General features: G+C 42.1%; 1 protein-coding gene across 1 annotated transcript; it reads right to left on the reverse strand.

Moving 5' to 3' along the window:
* Positions 1-11,266: 11,266 nt before the first annotated feature.
* Positions 11,267-13,451, reverse strand: LOC137159171 (interleukin-8-like). The gene is made up of 4 exons (XM_067557370.1): positions 13,353-13,451; positions 12,968-13,094; positions 12,797-12,880; positions 11,267-11,420 (listed from the first exon to the last, which is right to left on the reverse strand). Exons 1-4 carry the CDS (start codon positions 13,429-13,431, stop codon positions 11,402-11,404), a joined length of 309 nt encoding a protein of 102 aa, XP_067413471.1. The 5' UTR covers positions 13,432-13,451; the 3' UTR covers positions 11,267-11,401.
* Positions 13,452-20,364: the final 6,913 nt, after the last annotated feature.

The raw sequence follows: 20,364 nt of genomic DNA on the forward strand, positions 1-20,364 counted from the left end.
AGCGGGACAGGCCCTGTACCTCAGGGGTAATGAAGGCAGGATCAGACCGTATAGTGCACATACCGTTTGGCCTATATGCATCAGGCTAAAGGTGATGACGCCATGTACTAAATTCTGCCCTTGGTTACAGTGGATCCAGTATGGAGGAACAGGTGTAGCGGGGAGCAGATTTGTCCCACATATTTAGTGTTCCTATCCATCTTCCTCCCTGTTCAGGCTAGTTCTTGGGATGTTATGCTGCTTAATTTCAGTGGCATAGCTCTTTATTAGGCTTGTAATGCTCCCTTTATGAAACTAGTTAATTTGTTCTAACACTGGACAGCAGCATTAACACAATAAATCTGCACCATACACATTGTATGATATTAAGCAGTATGGGCCCTGTATTTTAAAATGGCTGTGCGGTTTTTTAAATCTGCAGGCTTACTCTCTCAGTAACTGCAAAACTTTTACAGGAAAGGGGAAGCTAAGAATGTAAACATTCTAGCATACTGCAGACATTCGGGAGGTCATGTATTTGTTGCATAGTTAGCTGTTAAATTAATCCGGGGGTTTTGTCCTGTGATCTTATGATGAACTCATATTTCACTGTCTTGTATGGAAGCTAAAACTCCACATCTGGTTTATTGCAAATGACTGGAATCCAGTAATAGGAGGGAAAAAATCATTCAACTCATGCCATGGACATAATCTTATTATTTATTTATATTACACTAATAACTAAAGTGTTGTTTAACAGTGGGTGAGATTTTGTCTATCATATCTAACCATTTCATGCTCTGGAAACTATAGGGGCAGATTACAGAAACACCTGAAAATGACCAGACATTCAAAACACACACACACACACACGCAGCTGTGCATAATTCCCCTCCCCCAGGAATTATGCTATTGATCATTTTACAAAGCTAGAGCAATTCTGAGATTTGTGTGGGTCTTTTTGCCAATGCTGTGTATAATATTTGGCAACGTGTATCAAGTTTTGTTCTCAGTTTAATTTTCTCTATACAGCAAATAGGCTGCATGAACATCTTTTCTCCCATTTCAAAATTACAAATCAATAACAGGTCTGTTCTCCGACCCAATCCTGGTCCAGTTAAAATTAACAGTAAAAATCCCTTTGGTTTCAGTAGAAGCAGAATTGACCATTGGGTGAAATCCTGGCTCCACTGAAATCAGTGACTTCAATGGGACCAGGGTTTCACCATTGGCTTCAGCTGGTGTTTTAGGTGGACAAAGAAGCAGAAAAAAATTGGTGCTTAAATGCAGCAGGATTTATTTTTATTTTATTTTCATGAATTTTTGAATGATACATGTTGGACCTATTCTGGCAACAGTGATAAGCTGCTTATTGTAATCACAGCCAATAGAACAGTGTGGCCAACTTTCTTATATGTTTCTTACAGAGGGGGGAATTTTATAAAACCATTTATGCCCTACAGCAGGAACACAACTGTACAGTTCTGTATTTACAGAATGACTGTTACCACATAGCTAATTATTATGCTTGCCAATCTTTAAATAGCAGTTTATGCCTGGTAGCAGGTATAGTGACAAAGGTATGTCAGAAGTGAATAATAGATACTGCCTTAGCTAACTTAGATAGTGCACTAGACATGCAAATCATACAACAGCAATAACAAGTTCTTATATCCTCCTGTTTTGCTTCTCTGGGGTGTGTAAGAACCTCTTCTAGGTACATACAATGCCATTGGTTTCACACACAACTCTTCAGTAGTAGTTTCTTAAGTACAATTAATTTCTGCCGTCTTCTCAAATGTTTGTAATAGTTCATTAAAAACTGAAATTGCAGAAAGCATCAAACAAAACTATTTATTGTCCTGTTTTTGCCTCTAGTTAGTGATGATATATTTTGTGATAAAAGAATAGCTGAGAATTCTAGTAATATATGACAAAAAGCTCTTTAAGTTTAAAAAAAAAACATAACCAAGCCAGCTGCAGTGGAATCTAGATTTGCTAGGAATTGAGAAACATTGTGTCACATTAAGAAAATAATCACGTTACTTCCAAATCTTGGACAATGGGATATTCCCTAGCAATGCCAGAGTGCAGTATGGGAATTTGTCTTTTAATGGGATAATTACATTACCATCAACAGCTTTTTAAAGTCTCACACAACTGAACGGAAAGTTGGCAAGACCTATTTTGACACGTGTTATAGTCGTTGCTGATCTGCTGCCATGTAGGGGCAAAATATGCCAGTGCATTTTTTTAAGTAAAAATCATTCTTACTTTTTCAACTGAAACTTACTAGAAGGTTCATTCTGAAATTTTTTTGTCACTAACTTGCCTTTCGGTGAATTCCAGTATGACTCAGCATTAGTTCAATATGGATTCCATTTAAGATACATTAATTTTTTAAAGGTGAAGTTGAGTTTCAAGTGTTCTCCAGGAATGAGATCATCTTTCTCACGAAAGAGGCATCAGCAACTCATTGCAAAAAGGAGCTAAAAGGCACCCTGTGGAATTGCTTAATTACATCTAGAAGGAAGAACTCCTTGGTCAGCAAACATGTCTTGTCACCAAACATGTAACTTCAGCAATATTATTCAGAGAGTAGCAGCCTATTTCCTCAGTCACTGCCAGTTCACTTTCCTGTGTTGTAACTAACTAAATACATTTGCTGTAATGTGAGGCAGAAGGACAATTATGATGCATGAGAATGTCTTAATCCTGTGCCCAAAGTATCTAACTTGCCCAAGAACTGACCTGAACCTTGGCCTGAAAGTTAAATCCACCCTGAACTAGTTTTGAGGCTTTGCACAAACACCTACCACACACTGAATGACAGAGAAATTAGAGATGTACTTAAAGGGCAATACATAAATAAATAAAAATAAAAATGGTGGACAAACATTTGCTTGAAGTGAATTCCCTTTGGCCAGGCTTATGCCCATTCTGCACTCACTTTCCATGACTGTTGGAGCAATTAGATTGTAGGTTTTGCTGATGTGCAAGGAAGAAGAATTTGAGATTCGCATGTGGGAATGTTTACACCAGTAGGGCTTGTGTGATCCACCAGTGTGTGTTTACAGGTCCCCCTGGCCATGTTTAGTTAATTAGTCCCCCATTATGCCTCTGGCGTTTAGGGCAGCAATGAAGCTTCTCCACTCCTGTCTGTTTCTGGCAAAACTTTCAATGGTTCCCCAGCTGTGCCCCAAGTTTTTCAGTTCAGCTTCCACATCTCTTTGCCATGTTGTTTTCGGGCAGCACTGACACCCAGGATATGTAATCTGTAGTGTCTCATCTCTGCTGTGATCTGAGCTAGCTTCCCTGTTTCGTACATTGTCCATACATTCCAAAAACCAAATTTGGTTTTTGTCTCGGTGTTGAGCACTTCAGTCTTCATGCTAGTGGCTTCCTTTAGGCTTTCACCACTTGCATTCATACAGGTCATTGACTCTTGAAGGCCATCACACACAGTAATGGTTGATTTCTCCACTGCTGTTTCTGTAACACATTTTGGTTTTTACATAGGGTTGTTAGCCCTATGCCTAACCCTCAGCCTGGAGGACCGGGGTGTCTGCTTTTGTCTGGCTGCAACCCCACAGTCCAATCCGGGCAGGTTGACCCTACCAGGAGCAAAAAAAGCCCCTGCCGACACAGGCTCTGGGGATTGTTAGGGCATGCAAGCTGTCCCGCCATGACAAAGCGCACACACCAAGGGATGGGCAAGCTGCAGTAACTCATGCTTTTTAGCTCTGAAGATCTCAGGTCCAATGCCTTTTGTGTCAGCGAAGATGTGGCTTTCACATCAGAGCCAGCTAGTGGAGGCTATAACTGACTCCTATCCTCTGTGGATCAGGCACAGTGGGGATCTATAACACACTCACCATAGGATTACATTTGTACATTACAGCAGCAGCCAGGACTAGAAGCAGGAATACTTTGAGAAAAGCTATAAGGTGAAACTCACCCTTATTCCTTCACAGGTGTGGAGGCTTTCTGGGCAGAATAGATGAAGTGGTTCTGCTATGTAATGGGGAAGCCTGGGTGTGAGAGGTCAAACCAGAGTATTCTAACCTCTGCATGAATTGCAGCACAGGGGTGGGAAGGTGTGGACAGGCAGGGTGATAGATATAGGTCAAGAATCTGTTATGTGATCCTTCTTCCATCCCTGCAGAAGACTGTACAAAGGACCTGTGGAGGATATTTCAGCCAGTGGGCTTGAGTAGTACAGTTGGCTTGGGAGAAAAACTCCTCCTTTATAGCTGCACATCCACCCAGCTTCTCAACTCTGGCACTGGGCTCAAGATTTGGACTTCAGCACTCAATGCCCTTCACATCTGGCTCAAACCAGAAAGTGGTCAAAATCAGGCCCAGTGGAAACCACTCAAAAATAAGAAGACAGGGAATGTCTGATAAGCACCATCCTCTCTGTCTCCATGAACCAAAAACAGTGTGCATTGTTTACCAGGGTTTTGATATTGTATTTGAAAAAACCTAAGATTACACTGGAGACTTTGAGTGAGCCTTTAGTGGAGGCAGAGATCTATGCATAATGGTCTTTAATGAGGCTTGTGGTATGAAGGAGCTGATGCTGGAGATGGAAGGTTTTGAGGAGATTTGTTTTTTTTTAAGATCTGTTCACTACATTTTGTCCAGTTTTTGCCAAAAGATGAATCTGCTTAGCACTTATGAGGCGCTCGAAAGAAGTTTAAATTAATTGTTACTGACAAGGTATTGATATCTTTCCCTGGCTAATGAGGACAGGCATGTGCCATCCCTTGTATAGAAAAGTACTACAGTATTCTAAAGCATGGTTCCAAAATAGCTCATCTTAAAGTCATGACAGTGGAGTGATGCAGTGTCTTGGGATAGGACTCTGCAGCTCAGTTCTTTACCCTAAGCCAGATAGAGTCAGGACACCAACAGCATAAGGTACATAAGATGATTTTTGATCCCTTTTGAGGTGGTTGTTTGACTCATTGACTGGTAAGAACATACAGAACGAAGGAGAAGGCATCTCAGCTGAGCGGTTAGGTGGTGAAGCAACAAACACAACGTCCTCTTGGGAGATATGTCAAGATTCCAGGGATGAGAAAAGGAAAGGAGGGAAAGCGAGAGCTAATAATAATAAAAATAGTAAATAGATCAGTCAAGGTAAGTCAGATTGTGGTGTGTAACTACAGAATCCAGAGTAGTTAGCTGCCTAGAAAACACCAGTTATTTAACCACAGCTCTGAAAATAAAGTAAGCACATTACCTGGGAGCCAGAGCCAGCAATAGTCATGTCACACAACTATCCAATATGGCTAGAAGTCAAAAGGAGGCTGAATGTTTGAAGCCTGGCAGGGAGTTGTAGTCAGGCAGAGGTGAGGCAGCTGTCTCCAAAGCAATGGGTGAGAAAGTGGGGATTGAGGGGGTGAGGAAGGGAAGCCAAGCCAAGCTCAGAAGCTGGGTTTGAATGAAGGATGCAATCAAGGAATCTCTCCATGCCAAGAGAGTGGTGATCTTTCCACATCCCCTTCCTTGTGTGTGTCTTCTTTGTCATCCTGTCCCATGTCTGGCTTTCCTGCCTTAGCTCAGGTGGCTGTGCCCCTTCCCCCTCCCCCAGGTGCTTTTTCAGCTCTGAAAGTTGAATACGCTCTTCTAGAGGATGCCTGTCTGGGAAGCTTCTTTGCTTCTGGCTGGATCTTTCTTCTGCCACCCCCTCTTTCCCTGGTTTCTGTTCATGCTTCCTTTTTTTCCTCCTCTGCTTCCCTTGCCCCTGTTTCCAGTCTCACGCACGTCATCTCTGCCCTGCCTGTCCCCTTCTCATGCACTTCGATCTCTGCACTCTCCACATCTGCTTCTCGCCACCTTCTTCCTATTGCCCCATCTCTGACCATCCCTAGCTGGATCTTCCCTCTCCTCCCAGGCCCAGGCTTGTTCTCCTCGCCAATCCACTCTGCCATAGTTCTCCCAACCCCTTCTATTTTGGGCTACTATCCTGCTCCCTCTTCTTCCCTTGCCCCAAATTATGTGCTCTTTCCCCATCACACGAGAGCTGTGCATGTGCATCTCCTACCTCTTAACTAGGTGCTGCTTTTTGTGATGCTGATACCAGAGCAAAGTGTAGAGCTCTTCCACACAGCCTCATGAAATACCCTGGGTGGTGTTGCTCTTACATGGCAAGACAATTACTAACAGAAACAGGCTCTTCTTGTTACCTCTCCACTTCCAGCTGACTGTCATGATACCTCGCAAATCCTAGCAAAGGATTCTACAGTATCTGGTCAGTCAGCTCTGAGGGGGGGAGAAGGGGTGGAAAGATGAGATCATCTTCACTGTGAAGAGGGGAATAGGAACTGAGAGGGGTCAACAACATTTTTTTGTGATGGACATCTACATTTATCTATTATCTTTCCATTTTTTCCAGGAGGCAGATACCCAGTCCCTTCCCCAGCTTCCCTCAAGCCTGCTGGGTATCTGTTCTTCTGAGTTTTCTATGCCAACAGCATTTGTGTACATTTTAGTTACACACCATGAGTGAAATCCTGCCTTATGGAAGCAAATGGCACAACTTCTGTTGACTTTAATAAGGCCTGGATTTGAACCTATGATGGCTCCACAAGGCGAGAAATGTCTTTTTATTTTTTACTTAATGTTTGCATGACACCTATCATAATGGGACCCTTGACTAGGGTTTCTAGTTGCTGCTGCAATTATAATAATAATAAGTAAGATTTTTTAGATAAGGAATCTTCAAATCATTTGAGACTCACTCATCGCAGTGTAACCCACATTCACACCTCGGGTTAGGCACTGTCCACAAAGTTTAATAGAAAATACAGTTGCGTGGCCATCCTGAAAGAGTGAACTCCTTTACAGGTCAAAGCTGCATGACATTAGAAAATGACCTGCACACTACCTAAATTCCAAAACTGAGATTTAGCTCATGGCTAGACTTATCCAGTCTATAAGTATAAGCTTCAGTGTATGCATATGCTTGGTTATGTGGCAGGAGATGGTGAAAAAGGAAAGAGACTGGGTGGTTCAAAGCCTATTAAAGTGATGAGACGCAATGAATACATTAATCTCTTGTATCCATAAAGGTGGCGGAGCAAAAGTCAATGGATCCAATTTCATATTCAGACGTGCTGAAGAGTTTGAAACAAGGAATACCATAGGAACAGGAGTAACTGCAAAAGCATATGTCTTAATAGGGGTTAGCGTGTCAGCAGCTAGAAATGATGACACACAGAGAAAAAATGAATGTTGTAATCAAAGGATAAATTGCAAGCCACGTTTTCCACTTCCCAGCTATTTGTTTCATGTCGGTGTCACACTTTAGATGGTGGGGTGAAGAAATTTTTCTTTCAGAGCATCAGAAAGAGGTTGTGGTAACTCTGTTCATCCTTGACACAGGACAAGGTATGGCCTGTCTCTGCTCCCACTAAATGAATGCCATTGTCGTGAACATTTCTGGTATCCTTAGACGAAGACAGCCAAAAGCAGTGTTGGGCTGGATTTTCAAAACTGCTCGGCTCCCATTTAGACATCTAGATGAAATGGTCAGATTTCAAAAAACGTTCTGCACTCGGCAGATCTCATTGCCCTCCACTGGAGCTACTGGATCATGGGCACTTTAAACACAAATGTTGTGCTCAGATTTTCAAAACAGGAGCTGTCATGTGATGAGCTCCATTGAAAAGCTGGCCCATAGCTCTTTGAAAGACAGGCCGTGGATTTTTTTTAACTGTGCCTAAAATTATGATCCTAAATACATATTTAGTTGCCTGTATTAAGTAATTTGATTTTCAAAATTGCTTAGCACCTGGCAGCTTCCTTCGACTTCAGTTTACTCCAGAGTTTGCCCTAAGTGCTATATTTTTTTCAGGTTTAGTGCTGAATGGTAATGCCAATAGCATATTGGATAGGCATCTTTTCTATTCATAGAGTGCTTCTCAGCTACTGCATTTAAGCCTGAGTTGGAATCTTTCATCCTGGTCTATCCACCATTCCCACAGAGCTGCTCTCCGAGGCTATGGAAACAAAGCAAAACACCACAATTCCCAATAGCCATATATTACCAAATCACTCAAACATTTTAAAATTTGAGTTCATGAGAAAAACTGGATGAATAGTGAAGTAGACCAAAGCACTCTCTTTATCCTGTGATCAGATCAGCTTCTACACTCTTCTCCTTTTTGCTGACCTCAAAGGAGCATCGCTAGGGATGAGAAGACAGTCTCCATGTCTAGTCCATCCTTACTATTTTGCAGATACAGTCAATATTGTGGGTGGTCTTGGTGCTCTGGGCACTAACAGGCTATCAAATGCCTCTTTTAATTTTGTGCAATGTGTATTGCATTGGCTAAGCGTGTATATGCATTGATGCCATCTGTGTATGTCAGACCTGATCAAGTATGTGACTATGTAGCTCGCTCATGTCTGCAGCCTCAGAAGGCATAATCCCTAGTACGAACACCACAGTTCTTCTTTACCTACTGGGGGTAGGGGCTTTGTGGTGTTGAAGTCAAAGTTCCTGGCTTCAGTCTGTGTCATTTAGCTGATGACTGCAGTGTCTGTTATTGGTTCCAGTTTATTGCAATTCCCTCTATTGTGTTCTCTCCCGTGCAATAGTTAGGCCCTTACTCTTACTGAAGGTCTGAGTCTTGTTTCACATGCTGATACCTAAAGAGGTTTCCATATTTTCCTGTACATGCATCCTCTCTTGTTGGTGGGCAGAACTGCCTGCAGAGCATTTGTCCTCTACTGTTCAGCTCACCTCTTCTTGGCCCGTGTGTTCAAGAATAAAAAGATACAGTGTGTGCCCCTTTCCTCCTCCAGTGCAGGGACTTTCTGGGGAGATGGCTCGTACAGTCTTACTATTAATTATTTGTATTGAGGTGATGCCTAGTCATGTGCTAGGTAGTGTACAAAACCAGAACAAGAAGACAATTGCTGCTCCAAAGATCTTACGTAATTTGTTCCTCTAATTCATCGGCGTTAAACACCTATGTACAGTGAAACAGTCACCCAAACATGAAAAGGAAGCACAATGGCATTGCCAGCCAGTGATGTAATGAACGCAGACTGCTAAAATAGCTTGTCTATAGGCCACATTTCCTACTGGGAATGTCAAATATCTGGCTGCCCTGAGTTTATGAACAAATGATTCAGGAGACAGTTCCATTGGCACAGCTAATTGGATTCTAAAATTATTTGACTTTAAATAACGAAAAACAACCCCCTCAAGTCAGAAGCCATGAGAGGCTGCTTGACCTACTTTGTGAAACCACCCGGTAATTGGGCACAACTGGTGGTTTGCTCAGGAGAGAGTCAGCCTGGAGAGCAGGTGTATTGCATGTCAGGACTGAGATGCTTTGGCAGAGTTTGCATTTCCTTTATTCATATTCTATCTGGCCTAAGCCAGTTCTGTTAGCAACCTCACTTTCCTGGAGGACTCATTTAGAGAAAATATTTTGTGGCTCAGGGTGGGAGAGTATTGCTCTGCTGAACAGGGCACAGCATTAGAAATGTTTATGTCAAAGAGAATGGAAGCATGGGTGTAGGTTGGAGAGTTGGAATTGCAGGCGAGTTTCCAGGCCTACTGAGACAGTAGGACTTGATTCTGATCTCACTTCTGGACTTCATTACCTTTGATGTACACCAGTGTAACTGAGAGCATACTTAGACCACTTGTAGTTTCACTCACCTTAAATTCCTTTGGAGTCAGGCTTTCTCCAGGTCTTTGTCTTCCTCTCCCTACTGAATAGGATCAGACCCTGGCTCCCTATGTGCCTTTTCAATGTATGTGATCAGTTCAGTTTAAGAACAGTGAGGGGCTACCTTTCAAATTTACTTTCCCCCACTTCTCTAAAAAAATAAAGGCCCATCAAAATAATTTCCAGGTCTTGATTAGATCTCTGATCATCTCACACAATAACCACTGGTTTTGAAATGCGTGAGAATTAGCACTTTTATGTTAAAGTTTTTCATTTGCATTACAGGAGGCTTTTTTCCCCCCATTTGGTGGGTTATTTAGTTACAGGGGGTATATACAAGGTAAATGTTTGCTATTACCTTATAACATAAGTGAAAACAATGCTGCATGAAGCATCCCATAAATTTTCATGACGTTTAAATACCAAATATACTCTTATACATTTAACAATCACTTTGATCTACACTAACACACAAATGAATTGGCCTGGCTTTGAACTGTGTTTTTCTGTTCTCAACTGATGCCTAGACCCTGGCCAGAGCTGGCACTTGGTTTACCAGCATACACAGTTCTAATTACTGAGTCCTTGCCTGTCATGTAAAAGGGATCTGATTAGTTATTTTGGGCCAAATCCTTAAGTCCTTACTCATCTAACTGTCAGTTTTGACTAGTAAGGATTGCAACAGTTGGCCTTGAAAATATTAGTTTAGATGCCACTTCCTCTCAGTGTAGATTTTCTGCTGGACAGAAACATGAATAAGGACAGTGGAAATTGTGCACATGGAATCCAAAGACAAAATTTGGACCATAATAAATAAACCATCATCAGCAGCCCAGCACTTTTCATAGAAAAATTATGACATTCTGCCATACCTAAATGACATGACATGTCTAAGATTACGGGAACAATATGCACTAGCGCCTTTAAAATTTGAGCATTGGAGATTAGCGATAAAAGCAATATAGACTTGTATAAACAAGTTTAGTACACGAGCTTTTCTTTTGGGGAGGGTGAATTGAAAGCTGATGGAAAAATCAATTACATGAAGAGTGAACAGCTGGATTCACTTTGGGCTCTGTCCAATTGCCACTGGAGTCAGGATTAAGCCTTTCGTCTGTTACAGTTTTCCTGTATTAGGAAAGCTATTCCCTATCGCTGTCCAGAGTGCCTGCAGACATAACTGATTGGATGTTTTGGAGATTAGCTATATGATTGTCTTCCCTTGGCTGCTATGTAAAAAATGAAATATTAAAATGAAAATCTATCTCTTATTTTTGAAGCCTGGGCTGTCATGTATTACACTGGAGACAGTGCAAGCCTCCATGAAATACATGAACACAGTGGTTCTTAAATGTTCTTCCATGGTCCAGAGCTCTTCCTGATGGTCTGCAGAAAGGTAACCAAATAGTGGACATCATCAGAGTGTTGGGATGGTAAGTGGTCCATAAAAGGAAATGCTTTTAAAAGCACTGCACTACTAGAACACAATGAATCCTACTTTCTGAGTGTGTTTTCCTCTTAGTTTGGTGTAAAGTATTCACCTTAATTACAAAACGTGTTATACTATTTAAATAAATACAGTAAAATCTTGGTGTATTAAATAAAAATATTTAATATATAGGATGAGCATAAATGCAGTGTGTCTCAGAGATAAAAGCAAATTATTTTCTTGCAGTCCTTAGTTCACAAAATGCCATTTTCTTGGCAGGTAAATCCAGGGGTTTTCTTCATGAATTTTTTAGTGTACTGAAAGAAAAAGTAAATGAATTGAGATCAGCATTTATGCACTCAATCAATGTTATAAGACCCAGGCTTGCTTTAAAGGAAAAGTGTTTTGCCAAGAATGGCATTACCCCAGCATTTAGCATTTTGAAAACTGAAAGGAGACCTTTAAAATAACTGATGACCCTCAGCTATATATTGCTTTGAACAATGAACAGTTGGGACCCAATCTTTCTCCCACTGAAATAATTGGGTGCCTTATTTGATTTGGTCTCAACCAAACTGACAAAGGGAAATAATTAACCTGAACCAGTGGTGGTTGACTTCAGTGAGACAACTGGGGGAATGAAGTTCTATTCAGGCTGAGTAAGGGTGGCAGAATCTAGATCCAAATGGGAATGGATGACAAAAATTGTTTTGATCGTAAGAGGCTCTTTGATTTTGTTTTGTTTTTATATTTACAAGAGACATAAGGTCAGTTGTAGGTAATGAATTTCTACCAGTATAGACATGCTAATCCTCAGTAAAACTCTCTTCATTTGTGTTGTAACAGGACAGAAATACATAAGGTTAATGCAACATCAAAGAAAGCAATCGAGGACCCAGTCCTGCAATGCACAGATTAGTATGCAAGTAGTTTTATCCATTAAGCTAGTACTTAAGGCAGAGGTGTAAGTGTTTGCTAAAATGGGCTTTTTAAATCATAAGAAGTCTGAATATCTGAAAATCATAAGACTCATAAGGAGTCTGGATATCTGAAAATTAATAGAAAACCCTGATTTGCATGTGGCTTTGTAAGACTCCTACTTTTTTTCCCCCTATTTTTTTTAAATGCAGTTAATATTTTTCAGCCAGCACAGTGGTGGAGAAAAATCTTGTGTATCTATACCATGGCTTTGGAGAGCCTGGAAGCCAATATACCTGTTGCATGCCATGATACAGGGCAAGCTCATCACAACATTTTTAAAGGCTAAAAATCTCAAACTGGTAGGGTGAATCTAGCTCCCCTCCTAATAGGCCTTGACTATTAAACCTGTGCTGATGCTTGAATCCATTCACAAGACAACGTTTGAATTTTGACCAACAGTCCATTAATTGGAAGGGAAACATTTCTGTAAAGAACAGTTTTCTACCAGCCTTCCCTGTTTTCCACCTCCAGCTAATGCAGCCGGTTGGGGTTGGGTTTCTGAATTAAAGAGGGAACCAAGCCTGGAATTTGGGTTTGCTTTTGCTGTAAGCAAGTCCCGTTGTTCTTCCCCCCTTTTCCCAGGCTGGATCCAGCTGAGCAGCTCGTTGAATCCATCCATCCCGCTGGGACAAATGGCAGCGCCCAGATTAGAGCTGGCTCCTGCTGGGCGCAGGGTAGTTAAGTCACTCGGAACAGTCCCCAGGGCAGGTACCTGTTCAGGATCTTGTTGATGATCAGCTTGACCCAGGGCGCTGTGGGCTCCAGACAGACTTTCTTGCCCTGCGTTGTGGTGGCTCTGCGGGAGAAAGGGGAGAGCGGGGTGAGCCCGGTGCTGGCGGGGGTGGGGGGGGGGGGGAGCGGGCAGCAGGGGCCCGGCACTTACATGACTTCAGCCACCCCGCAGTGGGGCCCTTCGGGGATCAGCTCCACGTGTGAGATGCGCTTGGGGTGGATCACCTCGGAGACGGTCTGCACGCACTGGCACCGCAGCTCGCCGGCCATGGGGGCTCCTGGGGAGGGGGAGAAAGAGACTCAGCTCCTGCCGGCTCCCGGAGACTCTGCAGAGGGGCCGCGCTGAGACACATCGTGCCCCCAGCTCCCCTGGGTCCCATGATCATCCATCTCCCGGGGACTCCCCGCATAGGCCGGCTCCCGGGCACTTGGGTCCCATCCATCCATCCATCCCTCCTCCATCCCAAGCCCCAGTGTGAAGCCGGAGCTCCTCCACCCCGCATCCCAGGGGCCACCCGGCGCGGCGAGCCCCTTACCTCGGCACAGCTCGGCGCAGACCAGCAGCATCAGCAGCATCAGGTGGTTGGCGGGGGCGAAGCTCCGGTGGCGGCTCATGATCCTGGATCTGGGCTCGGTTCAGCTGGGGCTTAGCTCTGAGCCGTAGCGCCCCGGAGCCGCTTTTATGCCTGCTCGGGTCAGACACCGTGAGCCCCCGGGGAATTCCTGGGGGACCGTCTCGTGGTGCGGGGCTCACTCACCCGGGCGGGGAGGCAGGGAGTTCTCATTCCCCATGCCGGGGCTCACATGGGCCAGGAGCAGTTTATTTCACAGAGTCAGGCTCTGACAGAGAGAACACCCAGCCCCCAGGGCTAACCCCATCGGCCCTTCCTAGGTAGGGCTCATACTGACTGGGGATCGTCACTGTCCCTACCTGCTGAGAAACTGCCCAGTAATGCTTAGTAGCAGCTGATTGTATCCCGTATTCACCCAGGCCCCAGGAGTGTTTGGCTGGAGGGAAGGGGAAAGGAGGCGAGGCTTCCTCGGAAAAAGTAACATTAAAGATCGCTTCATTAAAAGTAATTTGAAAATGAAGGGATTCAAGTTGGATAGTTAACATCACTAGTTGCTAATTATTATTATTAGGTGCCAGGACTATGAATTGCTAGACCTAGAGGTGCCAGGCTCAGACCTTTCACAAATTAAGCACTGAATGTAGCACTCCTAATCAGGGCCAAATTCAGGGACTGGAGGCCCCTGGACTAATGTTTTTTGGAGGCCCTCTTTCATGAACTCGGTATTACTGAAAGCAGAAGAGTGCCCAGTTTATGATGCTCAATGTCATGCATTTTATTGAATGAAAGGAAATTGAACCCAATGAACAGATTATATACTGCCTGGATAAACACAGAAACATTAAACATTAAGAGTCCTGAAATGCTGCATATCTAAATTGGCATCTTGCAAACTTTAAGTGCCACAAATTCAGTTATTATTTTCTCAAACAATAATGTACAAAGGAAATCACATTTTATTAACATAGCAGCAAGAGCATTAAGTTTTTTTCTACCATAGTTGACCAAGGACTGGTTTTTACTGAGGCGAGCTTAGAGAACAATTCTCTGCGTCACAGCTGGCAATGGGTACAGCCAAATAGTCTCAGCCCAATGAAAACATTCAGGAAGACATTACTCTAATCTTTGTCATGCAAAAATTCGATGACTCCAGTATCTCTCTTCTCCTGCATGTGACAATATCTTACCAATGCTGAAAGTTGACATGTTGTAGCAGCAACTCCTGAGTGCATGTTTTCATCTCCTCTTCATTTCAAAAGACGTAAGGAAGCCAGACCTTGTGGCTAGTTTGGCATAACTTTGACTTATTTGTTTTAGTTTGTTGAGGTTAAATAACATAAAACCACTCAACCTCAAATTTCCTTCTTCCTCGAAGTACAGTATTTTGCCATTGAGAAGTTTTTGCTTTCCAGTAGGTTTGTATTCTTCAGGTAAGACTCATCTTTCACGCTGTCTGGAGTGGGTATGACAATGAATGCCTGCTTCAGGGCAGACTGACAAAAGAACAGCAGACACCCCAATTGGTGGCATGTTCTATAATTAGATGTCACAAACCCAATAACTCCCAAAGTTCTACAACAGTCTTATAAGGGAATCCTCTTAGACAGTCCCCTTAGACACTCCAATCTATCTAGCCACCCAGGCAAGTTGGACTATGTAATAAATGGTCACTTACACAAAAAATCATAAAATATTCAGGTTACTCCCAGTCCCAAGAGACCAGTCACCAACCCAGGTCAATTTGCGTTCTAGATCTCACACCAAAGGCAATGCTAGTAGCCAATTCTGTAGTAAGCTAACTAAAGATTGATTAGCTAAGAAAAAGGACTGAGAGTTATTGAGAGGTTAAAGCAGATAAAATATATGTACAGGTGGGTCATAATTTCAGAAGGTGGCAGAGATGTAGTAATCTGCCAGTTTCCCAAAAGTCTTTTAGGGCTACTAGAGTAACCTTGGGGATTTCCGTTTCTCATTCTGTTATTCTGCCCTATTGGAATCCAAACAGTCCAGAGATAAATATTTTTTCCTTGTGACCATATTTATAGCTTCTTCTCACCGAAACCAAGCTGACAGCAACAGTTCCCATACAGGTCCCTTCTCATGGAGGAGGAGGGGAGGAAGGAATGCACTTCACAATGTCTTTGATCTGATGCATAATGACCATTTGCTTTCCATGCACAGGACTTAACACTTTCCTGTTAAAGTTCTTCATTTGCACTACACAAGGCTTCTTTCTCCTCTGATGGATTACTTAGTTACAAGGGTATATACAATGCAAACATTTGCTATTACATTATAACAGGGGACAGGTAATTGAAAACTGTACATGCAACATCCCTCCAATTTTTCATGAGGTTTAAACACTTTAAACATTAAACACTTTCTTATACATTTAACACTACTTTGAATTATAGTGAGCTGCTCTGGCTTCCAGTTGTGAGTTTGTCAGTTTTTAGCTGCTGCCTGTGGCCTTGGACAGAGCTAGCCCCAGCATTACATCCTCATCACTTCCCAGTTGTTTTGCTTACTTCTCAAAAATCATCAAACAGGAACTTGAGCTTATGACAAACTCTTGCAAGAAAGTCAGCAAATTAACAGCAATGACAAGATCCAGATCTGACTTTTGAACATAATGTCAGAATGGTCATACTGGGTCAGATCAATGGTCCACCTAGTCCAATATCTTGTCTTCTGACAGTGGCCAATGCCAAGTGCTTCAGAGGGAATGAACAGAACAGGTAATCATCAAGAGATCCATCCCCTGTTGTCCATGACAACTGGCAAATAGAGGTTAGGGACACTTCAGAAGCTTTACACTAGTTTTGTCAAACTGTTGGCCAAAATCTTGTTTTTGAAATATATGTAAGAACAGAACCACCCCCCGCCCCCTTCCTACCAAAAGGCACATCAGTCTAAATCAAAAGCTAAAACCTCAAACTGACTCTTACTGTTCTACCCTTTTAAATGTTAATTCAAGTCTGTCTGTACCTTGTATAATTTTAAGATTGTTTGTAAATGTCTGTACTATGTTCACTGGCCAGTTTATCTGTTAATTTTACCTGCTTCCAATATATTTGTAAAAATCCTATTCTAAGTACAAAAGCCACACTGTGCAATGTAATGTATCTATCTAATTGTGAAAGACACTATCAAAAATGAAATAAGGTTTGCTCTAAAAATAATATGTAAGTTCTTCAGCTAGGAGTTGGCCCTGAGTGATTGAAGTGTGAATGGCCGAGCAATTGCGTTGGGTGTAGACAAAAAGAGTGATTGAACAATTGGTCCGAGTAAGGGATATCGAAACAGACATGAAGAAAACACCAGTCTCACCTAAAACGCTTGAGGGAAGAAGAAAGAAGCAAAGATGATCAAATGGCAGAAGAGGAACCCACCCTGATAACTTTGGAGCCAGCCCATTTCAAAGGACAAAATCTGATCAGGCTTGCAACAATGTGGGTGATTAAGGATCACACCAAGAATGCAGTTGCAGCATGACAGAGCAAAACCCATAGAGTTACATGGGGTCCTTTCGCTATAAAATGGGACAGAAAGATGAAGGCTGGAGGTTCAGGTCTACAACATCACATCATCCAGGAGTACCGATGCGCATCGGCAGAACCTTGCTCCTCATCCTCATGCTCTAGTCACCTGGCCAGTGACTATCATGAGTACCAAGAAACTGGTAACTATGACATCTGGAAGATCCCTATGTATGTTTGTCTGTCTCTATCTGTGTGTGCCTGTCAGTGTGTGTGAATGTGAATGAAAGCATCAATTGAAACATGTGTCTCTGTAATAATGTTAATACTGTTTTCCTAGTGTTTACATTATTAGTAATGCTATTTCATTGGTAAAGCACAATATTGATATTATTGCAGTGTTGATACTTTTCTTTTCTTTGATACTATCTACAGAAGTTTCTGTGCTCACAATAAACGTGGCTTGTTGCCTTATCCCCTAATAAGATCCTGTAATATTTGTTATTTGGGTAACAAAACCGGTCTGGTATCACAGTCTATAAGATACTCATTAGTGCAGTTTCCAGTGGCCACATTCTTTCGTACAATGATCATGCTTCCTTTTGAGTCTCACTGGTTCCCTCAGCATTTTCCATTGTTTTTTTCAAACACTGTTGAATGCCCTCATAGTTCACTACAATTGTTTTAGAAGATTCAGCATGACAGGACTATCTCGTATCAGATAGGGTTTATAGGACAAGGAGAGTTCCTTGTTTGCTCTTAGTAATATTGTTGCACAGAATCTTCCATCATTTTGGTGATGCCTCAAGAAAACCATATAGTTTCTGAACAAAGCTGAAAAAGTGTATGGTTCCACACAAGAATCAATGCTGCAAGTTCCAATTAAGTTCAGAGAATGAGTCGTACATGGCACATACACAGCTAGTGGGTTTAGTCTTTTGATCTGAGCTTCAAGATCGTCATACTTTCCAAACATGTTATTTGCATTATCGTATGAGTAACCTCTGCAGTTTTCAGTACCAGTGTTGTTTGCATCCAATAAAGACGTCATAGTTTGGAAGAGTGACTTGCCTGTCTGATTTTCAATTGGCATAAGCCCAGTGAAACACTCATATATAGTACCATGTAAGCAGTATTGTAAAACGACAGCTAACTGATCAACAGGAGTGATATCAGAAGTTGAGTCTACTATCAAAGAGTAGTATTTCATGTTTTACTTCAGTTACAATGAATTCCAAAATCTTAGATCCATTAGCTCAAAGAACTCATCATAGATTATTTCTGACAAGTCGGATGGGTGATCTTTCCCTTTGTTTCCATAGCATTTAATATACTTACTTAGGAAAGGGTCAAATTCAGTGATGGCTTCAAGAATAACTGGAGGATTTCCATTCTGAGGAGACCTGATAACTGCCTCCCTGTCTTTAAATTCTAAACTGTGTTCAGCAAGAAGCTTAACAACTGTCACAATATCCCTTAAAACTTCCTTCCAGTAAACGTAGAAGCAGTTGAATCATCACCCTGTTGATGTGACTCTTGCCTTGCAAATATGCTAGCCATGCAGCCATTGCATTGCAGTGTTCCGCACTATTTTCATGAGATTAAATCTTCTTCACTACTTTTTTTCCTGTTGGTAAAGCATGGGACTATGAAAGTGCTAAGATTGTTAGACCAAGAAAAGAGTTTTCATTCAAAACAGAATACTGCTCTTGTGGATTTAGAATATATCAACCAATGCCTCTGATAACACTCTCCATTTGGTAGTTTTTGTTTGAAAAAGTGGGAGAGCTACGGTTTTGCTGTTTGTACTGCAGCTCGGAAGCTATAAGTTTGTCATTACGACTCTGAAAATAGAATACAAAACTTTTCTTGGTACACTGGGTATGAACCTCCTCCATTCTAAGGCCATCTAGGCAGATCTTGTTTGCTGCAAATGGCAGTTCTATCCTCCTTATCACTGCCATTCTTTCCACCTTCTGTTTAGAAAGGTGGAAGAAAAAGTGGGTCATCTCTTGCATCATCACTTTTGTCCTGGATTTCCTGGATGCTTGCCTTGTCTTCTTCCCACTCCTGAGGGAACAAGTTTACATCCATATCTTCACTATGATGATCTTTTTCTAAGAAGGATGGTCCAACACATTTGGAGAATGATTCTGAAGCAGTAGCAGCAGTGAAAGAATTAGTAAGTTTGGGTAACTTGCTTACAATTTTCTCTCTTACCAACTTAGCTTTCCTTTTTGACACTCTGTTTAGAAATTGTTGATCAGATATCTCGTTGGAATGAGGTGAAAACAATACTGAAGAAGTACGTACTATGGCTGCTGTCATTAGCAGCTGGTAACCGGTGACTAGCATCACCAATTTGCACTCCCATCACCAGCAACTGGAAGTCTGAAAGAAGTTGATTCAACTTCAACCGTGAAAGCTTAAGAAACTGGAACAAAATCAGTGTCAGAGGAGGAATGAATGATTGTTTTGCTCTTTTTAATGTTAGTATAAATATGATCAAAATCTCCCTTGTATATACTGTATATTTCAAGGATTGGAGGCCACCCAGGAAAGCAGTGGCCTGGTGTTGCAACACCCTCAGAACCCCTCTTAATCCAGCACTGTTCCTACTCTTTGGGAAGATATCTCTATGGGGCATCTGCTAACCTGTGAATTTTATTTCACCTTTTTGCTGAAAAGATGTAGAAGTTGGCAGGTAAAGACAATCTTTTCTCTGTCATGGGAGATCCTGTAATACTTGCTGTAAATCCTAGCACACAGGTGACTAGGAAAATCAGTGAGGAAATATGGCTCAGGTTCAGAGATGATGTGTAAGACTGTGTAAGAGAGGCTAACGAGACCTGATGTTACATGCCCAAACTTCCAGTGAAGCCTGTCATGCTGTCTGGAGTGGCTCGTGACCATGTGTGCAAACCTCAGGGCAGACAGCCAAGAAACAGGGCACGGGCCCCAAACTGGTAGTGAGTTCTGTATTTAGATTTCACCAACCATGTAGCAAGTGTGAATTTCTCAAGCACCATTACAGCCTTATAGGGAGTCACAGGCAATCCTGTTGGGCACTCCGGTCTATCTTGCCACCCAGGCAAACTTGCACCAAAAATCATAACAATATGCAGGTTACCCCCAGTCCTAAAGAACTAGTCACTTACCACAGGTGATCTCTCACCAAAAACAAAGCTTGTAGCCAATCCTATAATAAACCAACTAAAGGTTTATTAATTAAGAAAAGAAATGAGAATTATTCACAAGGTTAAAGCAGGTAAACATACACAAATGAGTAGTCTTAGGTTTCAAAAAGGTGATCGAGGCTGCTGTGATATGCGCTATATGTCCTTTCAGGCTAACCCAAGCTAAAAAGCTCAGGGTCCCTTGCTTATGTTTAGAAATCTTTGCCCTTCATGGTTCAAGCAGCATAGGGATAAAATTCATTCTGGTCAGGGATGTTTATCCCCTACCCACAGAGCTCCAGCTGAGGCAGGATGAGCATT

The sequence above is a fragment of the Emydura macquarii genome, unplaced genomic scaffold (genome assembly GCF_026122565.2).
Source record: "Emydura macquarii macquarii isolate MOO-44397 ecotype Brisbane River unplaced genomic scaffold, CSIRO-AGI_Emac_v2 contig_1790, whole genome shotgun sequence".
NCBI classification, from domain to species: Eukaryota; Metazoa; Chordata; order Testudines; family Chelidae; genus Emydura; species Emydura macquarii.